The sequence below is a fragment of the Eublepharis macularius genome, chromosome 2 (assembly GCF_028583425.1).
Source record: "Eublepharis macularius isolate TG4126 chromosome 2, MPM_Emac_v1.0, whole genome shotgun sequence".
In the NCBI taxonomy this organism is placed as follows: domain Eukaryota; kingdom Metazoa; phylum Chordata; class Lepidosauria; order Squamata; family Eublepharidae; genus Eublepharis; species Eublepharis macularius.
In genome coordinates, this window is record NC_072791.1 from 165,857,676 (window position 1) to 165,870,983 (window position 13,308).

General features: G+C 40.5%; 1 protein-coding gene across 1 annotated transcript in view; it reads left to right on the forward strand.

Moving 5' to 3' along the window:
* The window catches only part of PDIA5 (protein disulfide isomerase family A member 5), a 289,332-nt gene that overhangs the window by 180,492 nt on the left and 95,532 nt on the right, over positions 1–13,308 (forward strand). The window contains exon 11 of the mRNA XM_054971351.1: positions 7,982–8,118. Within this exon, the coding sequence (XP_054827326.1) occupies positions 7,982–8,118 (137 nt within the window). The remainder of the gene's footprint in view (positions 1–7,981; positions 8,119–13,308) is intronic.

A 13,308-nucleotide genomic window follows, 5' to 3' on the forward strand; every position in this document is an offset into this window, starting at 1 on the left:
GTCATCTTGCAAAGTGATTGAAAATAGTTCCTTTTTTCAGCACCTGGAGAAGTATTTGAGTGACTCTTAATAAGCAGAAAATGTATTAATTTATTAGGAATTAATTTCATCTTAGTTTTTCTATTCCCCTTAAGGTAAAAAGGTAATTCAGCATATAGTAAGACTATATTTTTTTTTTTTGTTAAATTTTTTTATTTTTCATAACTACAAAACACTACACCAGACTATCACAAGGAAAGGGAAGAGGGAAGGGACAAAGGGGAGTGGAAAAAGAAAAAGGGGGGGGAATGAACTACAAACACTAAACACTACACTTCAATGTTTCCCTTCATACTGTCATAATACAAAAATAGCTCCATAGAATAATGATGGAGTGGTTAATCATACAGAGAATAAACATTTCAAATTCTGATTAAACTTTCCTCCCCCTTCTGGGTCCCGGACGCAATTCTCTCTGTGCAACTGCTGTTGCAATGCTCTCCTCCTCCCCCCCCCCCCTCCGGCTCCTCCTTTTCTTCGTTCTTGGTGCAGCAGAGTTCTGGGTTTTTATTCTCAAAATCCTTTAGTTGATCTTCTGATAATATCTTATAGGCCTGATCTTTATATCTGAACCATATTCCTTCCGGGAATAACCATTTGTACTTTATTCCATGGTCCCTCAGAAGAGCTGCAAACTTTTTATATTTAAAACGCCGTTTCCGGACTAGAAATGGAACGTCCTTCAAAATCTTGACTTTCAAACCCATAAAGTCCAAATCCGCATTGTATGAGTTATATAGGATGGTGTCCCGAATCTTTTTAGTTGAAAAGTCAATAATGATCTCACGAGGCAACTGTCGCTTTGTTGCATATTTTGAAGAAGCCCGACGGACCTCCAAAATGGCGCTTTTAACCTCTTCTTTAGTCGTCCTCGCGGGTGTCGCCAGTAATTCCGAGACCAAATCCCACAGATCCTCATTTTCCTCCTCTTTCACGTTTTGGAGACGCAAAATTGTCTGCGTTCGTTCCACTTGTAGCCCGATCAGTTGGTTCTCCACCAACTTCAGCTCCTTTTTTGTAGCCTTCACAAGTGACGCACTTTCCAGAGCAGACTTTTCTGCCCCCCCCGCTGCTGCCTTAATGGTTTTCACCTCGCTTTCAATTAAGCCCACCCTTTGATCAGTTTCGTTCAGCTTGTCAACAAAGGGTTTTATGGCTTCCACCACCGCCCTGCGCACCAATTCTTCGAGCGACTCCCCTTTCTGCAAGGTGGCCGAGATTGACTTACCGAGAGCGGGACTTTGCTTCTTTGCTGCCATTTTGGGGGGGGGGGGCGCCAACAAAATTCTGGAACTCCACGAAGGGGAAGAGCGAGTCTTCTTCAGATCAACCTCTCCTTCACAAACGCTTGTAGAACAGAAGGGATTCGCTTGTTTACAGGCTTCCGCCTGTTTCTTTTACTTGCCGTTTCTCGTTGCCCGGCGGCACTCGAGGCGCCGCGCACATCTGCCGGCCTCCATAGGGACAAACGGGCAATTCCCTCCCCGCATTGATTTCGGGGAGTTCTTCCCGCCGCGTCCCGGACCCTGGCTCCCTCCCTGGGAGTCCTGGGGGCTAATCCTTGCAGATCAGCCGCCCGGTCAGGGTGCCCGGTCGTTTCCTCCCGGACCAGCCGAGAGGAGCGTCCGGCATGGCTGAGAAAACGAAACCGAATCCATAGTAAGACTATATTTGTTAAGCCTTTAAGTTGGTCTCCCTAAGACATATTTAGGAATATATTCTGTGTGGTTTCATGTGGGGTGTGTATAATCATTTCTAAAATGTGTTGATTGGAAATTTAAGGTATCCTTTCTAAGGTGGCTTCAGTACCCAGGTGATGAGCAGTTTGAGGCATTACTATATTGTTTTAAAAATAATTATTAGTATGAAATAATAGAGAGAGAGTACTCTTCAAAGTAGTGATGTGTTATATATTAGAAACCAGACTAAAATTCAAATTCTAATAAATTACAGCATTAGATTGATGAAATTTAATAAGGATAAGCATACTGACATGTATATGGGTGGAACTATAGGTGAACAGTTGCTGGATATGACCAAGAAAGTTATTCAAGATACCTTTGCACACAGAAACAGGTCTAGCCCGGCCCCATAACTAGACAAGCTACAAAGGGAGTCTAGATGCCTAGAACAACCTTGGTGAGGGGCATAAAACAATAAGAGTTATACAGTTGTATTGCCATTGAACTCATATCTGTATATACAATGTACTAAAGTGCTGGGACTATCTGAGAATGGCAGGAATGTCTAATTTCATAGAAGCTGGCAACAGTATTCAAGGATAGTTACATTGGTGGAGGGCCAAAAGATATTCTAATGTATCAGAAACTTGTAATCACTAATTGTACATAGACTTCATTAAGACAAGAAGTAGCAAGAATGAACTAACTATTATATGTTTTAAGATGATGTTTCAGATATGGATAACCTTGTTTGATATATGATGTCATCAAATAAGCTAACCAAGAATTTGAGCCTTTGAAATGGGACATACAGCTATTGTTAAGAAAAGGTTTTGAAACCCTATAAATATGACAAACTAACTTCTTAGAAGGGGTTCCTTGCCTGTGACCTTCATGTCTTTGGTAAGATACTTTTTTGGACTCAAAATTGCTCTCAATGATGGAAGCCCCACTTGCTCCCCCACTGTGAGGCAGATTTTCCCTCCAAAATGGTCAAGATTGCTTGCTGTGACTGAGCAGCCACTGGTAGCGTGTCTCTGGGTATAATTTAAAGGTCTTTTTGTCCCACACTTCAAAACATATATATTTATGGCTTATATCTCAGCCCAACTATTTGGTAGGGGAGAAGTAAGAGCCCACATCTTCTTTAAATTAAATGGCACTATAGGCTGAATAAAGTTCAAAAGGAAACAGCAGGTATATTAAACAGGCAAGGTTGGTAAATAGGTAGGCAGGGAAGGTAAAGCAGAGGTAAATTTTAATTGTGGAACAGAATACTTCACAAGCATTAGGCACAATTAACTTCTTAAAGCTTAGTTTCAGAAGTTACAGATCTTAAAAGTGGCAGGTTGGTAGTTTCAGACTTAGGTTACTTTAACAATGTTCCTTCCAGGGGTCATTTCCTAGAAAAAGAACTGCAGGAATATTAGCATAACTCATTAGCATACCTCATTAGCATATGCCACACCCCCTGACATCACCGGAAGTGTGTCAGAAGGCAACATCCACCCCTCAGGCCCCATTCTGCAAAAATCTCCAGGTATTTCCTTAAAGCAGAATGAACTCAAAGCAGCTACCCTCCTCTGGAGAGCCAGCCCTGCTTGCACCCATGCACTCACTCTCTGTCACAAGTCACAAATGAAAATAAAGCAGCATGAATTCCAAGCAGCTTACATTCCTTTGGAGCCCAGTCCCACTCGGCTTGCACCCATTCACTCATTTTCTCTCCCCCCCCCTCACGAGTCACAAATGAAAGTAAAGTAGCAGAGCAGAATTAATCCAAGCAGCTTACGTTCCTTTGGAGCCCAGCCCCACTCAGCTTGCAGCCATTCACTCATTTTCTCTCCCCCACCCACGAGTCACAAATGAAAGTAAAGCAGCAGAGCAGAATGAATACAAGCAGCTTACGTTCCTTTGGAGCCCAGCACAACTCGGCTTGTACCTATTCACTCATTTTCTCTTCCCCACCCCACGAGTCACAAATGAAAGTAAAGCAGCAGAGCAGAATGAATCCAAGCAGCTTATGTTCCTTTGGAGTCCAGCCCCACTCGGCTTGCACGCGGAGGAAAAGGAATCGTGTGGGTGGGGCCAAAACCCACATGACCTCTTTTCAGATCTACCCGAACGCTGTTCTGGTGCGTTCCGCCTCAAAATGAGCCCTGGTTCCTTCATAGATTTCACTTTACAGCTTACGTGTTCTGACTTCAGTACAGCACTCTTTCCCCTGCCATGTGCAACCCCCAGCATTCTCAGAAAAGTCACTACCCTCAGGAACAACATAGACATGATGTGGGAGACATAGCAGAAATCCTACCTCACATGAATACAGAACAGCTCACGAGGGGGGATACTGGAGCTGACTAGACCAGGTTGTATTATTTCACAAGTCTTAAATAAAATCAAATGAATGACATTAGGCTCTTGAGCCTTAGTATTTCATTGGTGACTTTTAACCTGGTTTTCAATCAATGTTTCCATATGATCGATATTGTATTATTCTGGATGACTCTGGTAAGGCCTGATTTAGATATAGGCATGCCTTGAGCATCTAGTTAGCTCTCCTATATCAAATCATTTAACTCCTGTCAAAAGGTACACCACAGATAACATCTTAGTTTCTTTACCAGGTATTGTAAACAAGTATTACAATTATGGAGTCTGTGCTTCCGTTTTAAGCCTTTATTATTACAAAATAGTTATTCAGTATTCTTAATATTGACTCAATCAACAGAAAATTATACCATCCATTATAACTACGTAGATAATAAAAGGAGAGTGAAACAGAATGGATTTTTAAATGAAAGGCTTACTAAGTGCAGAACTGAGAGTGAGAAATACTGCCCGAAGGGAGAATGATTGACAGGCTGCTCTCCTCTCTCTGTGATTGGCCCGTGAGAAGATAACATTTGTGCTGACAGAATTGTTGGGGGAGTTGAAGCCTGGAGTCTGACAAGGAGGGTCAGTCCTTTGTGTGAGGAAAAAGGAAAGGTTTGCCCTAACAGGGACAGCTTTAGGTTTTTGGAAAACCTTAAGTTAACTAAAGTCTGAAAACGACCACTAATTTACATAGACAAGCTGAAACTGGGGTTGTGTTGTTGGCAGAGGAATTGGTTGGTGAAAGGAGACTACCCTTCAGCCAAATTATCAGTTATTCTTTTGGAGAAGAATAACTCCTGCCCAGTGTCCAAAAAGAGGGGTTTGGCTCTGAGGAGGACCCTAGGTCTGGTGTAAAGGGGAACATATCTTCCATAAACTTACCTCATTGGGAGAACCCCCACTGACTTTAGCTCTGAGGGCAATAATTTTTTTAAAAAAATTATAAATGGGAAAGGATTTAAAGAGGACCCACAAGGATAATTAAAAGTCTTGAAGGCAGTGTGGAATCCCTCCAAACAACTTCAGTCCCTATGCTTTGGAACTGTATAGAGTATTTCTTTTCATGAAGGATCTCAAGGCAGTTAGCACTGAATAATTTTGGTTCCTTTTAAAAAATACATATTATTTTGGTGGGGTTTTTTTAGGCAGTTCAGACTTTCACTAACGAGGGCCCTTAATTTTTTAGCAAGGAAAGAGACAATTCAACCTTCCATGAAATATGAGTTACTGAATTGATAGTTTGAATGGCAAATTAAAAAATGCAGCTTGAAAAGGCATAATTTGGAAATGCATCATGCTTCTGGACAGCCAGTTTTTGGAAGCTTTGCTCTATAAAGCTTGATTCACACTGCCTGGCTGCTGTTGGCCAGCGTATCTTTTTGGCTGTTGCTTTCTTGTATGTCTGTTGGTATGTTTTCCTTTTTATTTCTAGCAGTTTTATCTTTTATAACAAACAAAATCTGTCTATCTCTTTGTCTATCTGTTTATCTATCTATCTATCTTCCTTCAGTTTTGTCTGTTCCAATATCCTGAGTTAGGGATGTATTTGTGAATTTAATTTGCCCCTATGAATTGTATAATGTACTTTGCTTCTTTTTAGTCACTGTTGGTTGTTTTATTATTGTTGTTGTTTATTTATAGACCACCTTTCTCACTGAGATCCAAGGTGCAGCAAAAATACAATATGATCAATTGTTAGGACATTCAGTGAAAACATATACAATAGGGTATGGTGGTGGTGGAGAGTGCCTTCAACTCATAGCTGACTTATGGCAACCCCTAGCAGGGTTTTCATGGCCAGAAACTGCCTCTGCAACCCTGGTCTTTGTTGGAGTCTCCCATCTAGTTGCTGAGCAAGGCCAACCCTGCCTAGCTTCTGAAATCTGAGGAGATCAGGCTCACCTGGACTATCCAGGTCAGGGTACAATAGGGTATGATAGCTGCAGATTTGAAAATTAGCATAAAGCTGAACATATACATGAAACATTTCTGAATTAAAACGTAAGCAATTAATATGCCACCGTGGCAAGGCTGGAATTCTACCATCTTTGCTGAGTTCGTCACCTGTCTCCCTACCTGTCTTGGTTGGATCTGGCCACAGTGATTCGCACTATAGTCACCTCCATGAAAGACTGCCCTTGAAGACTCTTTGGAAGTTGTAGATTGTCCAGAATGCAACTGCTAGGCTCCTGACCGATTCATCACGGTCGGCTCATATTTTATGCAGCCTATTTTTCAGCAGCTATACTGGCTTCTAGTTGGTTTCCAGATCAAATTCAAGGTGCTGGGTTTAACTTTGAAGCCCTACACAGTCTGGGACCAGCATTCACTTCCCCACTGTGAGGCAGATTTTCCCACCCAAATCAATTTTTCCTGCTTTGACTGAGCAGCCCCTAGTAGTGTGTTAATATTTGTGGGTTTGAAAGTTTGTTTGTCCCACCCTGACAGGAGGATATAATTTTGACCTTTTTAGCCCAGTCCAGGAACTTGATGGGAAAAAACTGGAGCCTTCTTCTTTTCTACCCGAAATGGCACTGGAGACTGTATAATGTTCAAAAATAAATAACTTTAAAAACATTTAAAAAAAAATATGTTCTGGAATTTGGAAAATGGAGTCCGAATATCACTGAGCAGGCTGTTTAAAATATGTTACGTAGTTGGAAAATATAATTCCCTATGCCTCCAGACATCCTGAGGCCCTGTGTGAGGACCTGCTCAAGTATTGTAGTCCGGCTAAATTCACTGAAACTATACTGCTGATTAGCTGCTGTAAAAACCCCTTCTGATTTTTAGCCATAAATTAACTACCTCAATCCAACTACCAAATGTTATATGGAGTTAATTACAGTAGTCTCGATGGTACTATGGCATGAATCCAGGTAGCCAGATCAGCTGTGTTGAGGTAGGGGACCATCTTCCAGGGTAGTCTAAATTTGGAGGAGGCCTTTTTTGCAGCTGCATTTACTTGCTTCTGAAGCGCCAGTGCTGAACCCCTAGTATAACCCCTAGTGTTTTCACTGATTCAAACAGGGTCAACTGGACCCCATCAAAGGTCAGAAGCACAATGTCCTTCAAGATCTCTGCTTTTCCAACCAGCTTCACTTCCATCTTGTCTGTGTTCATTTCAAGTTGTTTACTTTCAGCCATTTGACAAAAGTTCTCAAGCAGCAACTCAGTAGCTCTACAGCATCACTAGGGGATTTGGATAGCAAGATATAGAACTGGGTATCATCTGCATATTCATGGTATCAAGTTCCATAGCTTAAACAGTTGGGATGGATGTGAACCAGCAAATGTAATGGTTGCAGAAAAATACTGTTTCTTTCCTGCTGTCACTGCTACTTCTTAGATCTTCCAATGGACTACATGCTTTATTGGGTTCAGCATGAGTTTTCCACCCTCTTTAGATGACCCAGCTCTGTGATAAACCATGGGGCAGGCTTTTGCTGCAAGGGTGAGAGAGGTTGGGGAGGGGCAATTTTGTTGATAGCTTCAAGGAACTTCATGTTCCACACATCTACCGCTGATTTAACCAGACCCTATGTTGGGAATTTTAAATCTTCCAAAGCATTTTAGAATCTAGAAGGGCTGTAAAATTTTGATAGAATTAATAGCAAAAAATAATAAAGCTACATAAGAATGACTGCTTGAATGACTTATCATGAGATTCTGTTTGTAATGTACCTCATAATTTCTGCTAGCTTTACAAATTCCAGTGTCTAGTTCTCTCTTGCTTCATTTTTATCTATATTTCAGTAGTTATCTCCTAGAGCAGGGATGTTAGCATATGCAGAATCAGCTAAATGTCTTGAGATACATTTATTTAAGACAGCTCCTGTTTGTCTCCTAGAAACTCCTTACCAAACTTTTCTTCTTTTTTGTAGTCCTCAGCCACCTAAGCCACAGGCACCAGAGGCTCCCTGGTCAGAAGAGGATAATGCTGTTTATCACCTAAATGATGATGACTTCGACAAGTTTTTGAAGGAGCACCCTTCAGTATTAGTGATGTTCTATGCACCATGTGAGTTTAAATTTTGTTTTTTTCATATCCAGAGTTCTATCATCTCTTCTATGAATGAAAAACATTTTTTAAAAAAATATGTTCTGGAATTTGGAAAATGGAGTCTGAATATCACTGAGCAGACTTGATGTTTAAAATATGTTAGGGATATTGTATTAGGGCTAAAAATCAGAAGGGGTTTTTACAGCAACTAATCAGCAGTTTAGTTTCAGTGAATTTAGCCGGACTACAATACTTGAGCAGGTCCTCACACAGGGCCTCAGGATGTCTGGAGGCATAAGGAATTATATTTTCCATGGTTCCTAGAAGCTCTGGATGCTATTTTGTATGCTTATGGCAGCCTCTAGGCCCTGTTACGTTGCTCACCACAAATCCTTTCTACCTCTGCGTGCCAGCATGTAAGGAAAAGGTACTCGGTGGAGGGATATTGTGTTAGGGCCTGATCTGCTTGGTTCAGGGTCAGGGCCCAGATTATTTTGTCCAGCTGAAGGGCATTTGGCAAAATTTGCACAAAACTAGTAGAGGTCATCTGCCCATCACTGAAGAGCTATCAAGGAGATAACAAGACCCAAGATACTAGTTTGGTATGTATAGGAAGTCATTTTGTTAAGGGGGGTGTTCAAATGTTTAGGGCCCTAGTCATTACTATTTGATTCTGCTGAATGTATCCATTGTGCTCCAGAACCATCATATTTCTTCCTCTGTTAAATTATGGCTGCCTTGTGAATGTTAAAGAGAGTGTTGGATATAAATATTTTGTATAATGCCTGATTTGTTTCTCTTTTGTCAACCTTTGCCACATTCTTAAATACCCTTGTTAGGATTTCTTTTAATTCTATTTTCTACACTTCAGAGAAATGCCTACTCAAGGGCAGCTTAATACAATCTGGCATGCCTGAGTATAAATAATAAAATCTCTATGCTGTCACAAAGCATACTGGGGTGACTTTGGACTGGTCACCGTTTTTTTCAGGGTTGTTCTGAAGCTTAAAGAGAAGGGGGGAAGACCATGTATGTTGCCCTACATTACTCAAGGGAGGGCAGCATAAGTATCAGAGTAATTGTTTTCTGCAGCATTTTTCAGTATGAAAGCATGTTTATAGGCATTCTAGTTAATCCTCATGGCAATCTTATGGGGTAGGTTGCTGCTTATTCCGTTTTACAGACTAAGGGCTTAGCTCAGCATGTTTTGCCCAAGGCTGTCCTGAAAGTAGTAGAATGAGCAAAGAGTTGAGCCCGAGTGAACTGTTTCCAAATCCAGCATTTTGACCTAATATGCTGCACCAGAAATAGCTTTTATGTTAGCACCACAGAAGCTAAAATGGCTTAAAAAATGCATTGAGAAGATTTTTGCTGATGGAGAAGATGATAGCTAGTGATTTACTTAACAGATATATTTCACGCTGCCAAGATACAGAAGCACCTTTTCCTTCTGGATCTGTTGCAGGCAACATTAGGTGAAGGTGAATATGCAAGTTAATTAACAGAAGACAGCTATCATAGACAGTTATCGCCATGATTAAAAGATCTTTTCCAATCTCTATATTTGCAAACAGTCACCTTACAAATATTAGGAGAGAAAGATTACTCCATCAAAACCAAGCAACAAAAAAACCAAACTTATTCGTATTTGTTTTAACTTTGGCATACTTAAAGGTTCAAATATATTAGCTCAAGAAAGCCAACAAAAATCAAAAGTGGTGTATGCACTCTGAGGTGTGGATCTAATTTTCTTCAAATAAATTGAAATAAGGTGTATTGTCGAAGGCTTTCACGGCCGGAGAATGATGGTTGTTGTGGGTTTTCCGGGCTGTATTGCCGTGGTCTTGGCATTGTAGTTCCTGACGTTTCGCCAGCAGCTGTGGCTGGCATCTTCAGAGGTGTAGCACCAAAAGACACCTGGTGCTACACCTCTGAAGATGCCAGCCACAGCTGCTGGCGAAACGTCAGGAACTACAATGCCAAGACCACAGCAATACAGCCCGGAAAACCCACAACAACCAAATTGAAATAAGATTTGCAACACTCACTCAGTTACTACCCGCCTTTTGTAACCAATACTCTTGATATGCAGTTGCATTGTGTTAAAACTAATTAATTTACAGTTTGCTGCCCTTTAAACATACTGGAACACCTGCTGCCTCGAGCAGGCCAGTGTACCGTGCCTAAGGCACATAAATATTTAATACACGGACAAACTAATTGTCACTGGCCTGTTCTGTAGAAAAGTGGTCTTCAGTCCATGGGTTGGGCCTCTCAGGTGTGTTGTGGAGCCTCTCTTGCTGTTCATTGAGCCTCTATAGAACTGCCTAAGGATGCCACATTTCATTCAGGGACCAATTTCAGCTATCTAATATTAAGGAGATTAATTGACAATCTCTCCCAATAACCTCCATTTCACAATCAGTTCAGCATAAAATAAAACATGTTGTAAAAGTGATCTGGGCTTGGGGGGTGTAAGATTTAAATTCAGGTTTTACTATGTTACTTGCTTTAGCTCATAGCTCTCTTGGAATGCCTGTTGGTAGCACTTTGCTCACTTTAGCTAGAAAAAAACCCAGCTATGTTTCAAATCTGTTCTGAGAGTCCATAAATAGCAGTCAAGTTCTTTGATCTTCTAAAAATATCTTGAAAGTGTTTCATTTTAGTAGGGAAATTCTAAAACATGCCAGATTTTATCCTGAAAAGACAGTATTGGATGTCATCATGTCCTGAGGTAAACCATGAATGTGTATCCAGATCTACTAACTGTTCCTCAGCCAGCTCCTCCCTGCCCACAAAGGCTCATTTGCATTTATATAAAGTATTTCTTGCTTAGATCACTGACATATCATAAACAATACAGAAAATGGATTATAGAAGTAGAAGGCAAGATAGCAAAAGAATGGCATCTTCAGAAGTCCTTGCTCATATGAGTGAAGCTGTTGCTGTGGCGCATAACAGGAGAGGTAGTCTTGCAGATGTATGGGTTGACAGCTGTTGAGAGTTTTGTATGTGATAATCAGTACCTTGAATTGAACCCATTAATTGATTGATAACCAGTGCAGTAACTGAAGAATGGGTGTAATATGCCTGATAGTGATAATCTGATAATAACCAAGTAGCACTGTTCTGTACCAGCTGGAATTTCCAAGATCACTTTAAGGGCAGGCCCACAAAGAGTATATTACAGTAGTCTAACCTTGAAGTTACTGTGGTTTGGGACCACTTGACCATATTGGCCAAGCTGGGGTAGGGAGCCATATTAACACAAGGTTCAAGAAAGTGGGGTGGTTTTTTTTGCTGCAGCAGCATTAACTTGGATTTTCAGCAATAATGATGGGTGGGTCCAGTATTATACCTAGGTTCTTAACCTTGTCAGCAAGGATCACCTGAACCTGCCAGAAGTGGGAAGCACAATGTCCCTTAAGACTTCGGTCTTCTCAACCAGCATCATTGTATTGTCAGGATTCAGTTTCAGTTGGTTCATCTGTAGCTATTTAATCATGGCAACCAAGGACTGGCTCTGAAACTCTATGGGAAATTTGGATAGAGAAATGTAGAGCTGGGCATTCCCAGTGTGTGGGAGAGTTCAAAGACTCTTTGTCCCCCCTCCTTCTAATATAAATTAGGCCATCTCTGCTCCCCCTCCCCTTTTTAATAAGTAACTCAGTAAGAAAGGGTGTTGGAACTTAATTGGTCCTGTGAGGTTTGTGCCCTTTTCACATGGTGCAATGTCATTGGATGTTTTAAAGGAGCCAATGTCCTTAACTAAAGTAATATAAATACATAATCTTCACCTAGATAGAAACCATTATTTTGGTGTGTACCTCTACTACCTTAATTTAAAAGGATTTTTTTTAAGTTAGAGAAATTAAATGTGCCTTTCTCCCCATCTAGTGGCTGGCCCACAGGAGGCTTATAAGTGTATTGTTGATTCTATTAAAGTTTATGTATATGCAGCTAAATTGTCAAAGCCTTTTCACTAGCAGAAGCTGTAATGAAGTTGGCAGGGCTCCATCCGCCTAGATTTATTTACTTCATTTATCATCCGCCTTTTTCAGTGAGACTCAAGTTGTAACTATGTTTAAGCTATGAGTTTTCTGGATAGCACTGAATAATAAACTTCTCCGAGTACAAGGCTGCTTTGGGGCAGAAAGCGGGGTTTTTATCGTTAAACCTGTTTGAGGACTAAATATGTAGCGGAAAGGCAAAGAATAGAAATGGAGGAAGTAAATTTTTGTGAAATAATTGGGGGCATATGCAGGTGAAATAATGATAAAATAAAAACATAGTTTGATAAGCTGAACTTGAAGAAAGTATTGGTTTGGAAGACAGGTAGAATTTTGAGATTGGTTAGCTGCCGCCTTCTCCTTTCTGGAGATTGGTTGGTTTTGTAGGCTAAAAGCCTGATTGGAGGTTTGAATTTTGTAACCATTGGGTCATTTAAGGGTGACAGCTGAATAAGAAAAATCCATTAGAAGACTTGGGAAGACAGAAGTATAAATTTTGTAATCCTAAAGCTGAATACAATTAATTCAAGTATTGTTTATTACAGGTAAAATTAGGAGGTTGCCTTTTTATACCTTGCTTGTCTTGCTTAGTTTGTTTGTTATTTCAAAAACTTTTAAATAGTTATAAGACTGATTCAGTTGTAAGTAAAATCTTGCATTGTATGTACAGTCCTCTGTGCTGTTGGATATAACATACAAGGATTTTCTGAAGTTCTGAGAATTTAAAAAGTTAATACCATATCTGACTAACTTACCTACATATACTTGAGGATACAGTGAAATAGCCAAATTGTGTACCATCTGCAACAGAGAACAGCTGTACTACCCTACTCTCATTCTCAAGTTCTAGCCTGGTTCCAAAAATATTGTCATAAGTATCTACCCCATCATCTGTTAGGGGTAGTTGTTCCTAAACAGAGGTTCCCATGCCAGTTTCACTAGGGTCTGTGAGTAGTTTTGGCATATCTCAAGCAGATACTCTCTGGACTAATCAGATAATAAGGTCCAAGCAGTTAAGGAGGTCTGTAAAGGCTGAGTATTCTCTTTCAGTGAGTATTGGATCGTATTCTGAAGAGACTAGCTTCTTAATGCATTATGACTTGCATGTGAAACTCTACACTACAAGGTTCTCCTGGAGTAAAACAACAGTTCTTTTTTTAATGCACAGGAAAGGCAGTTACATAGAACTCCCCCCCCT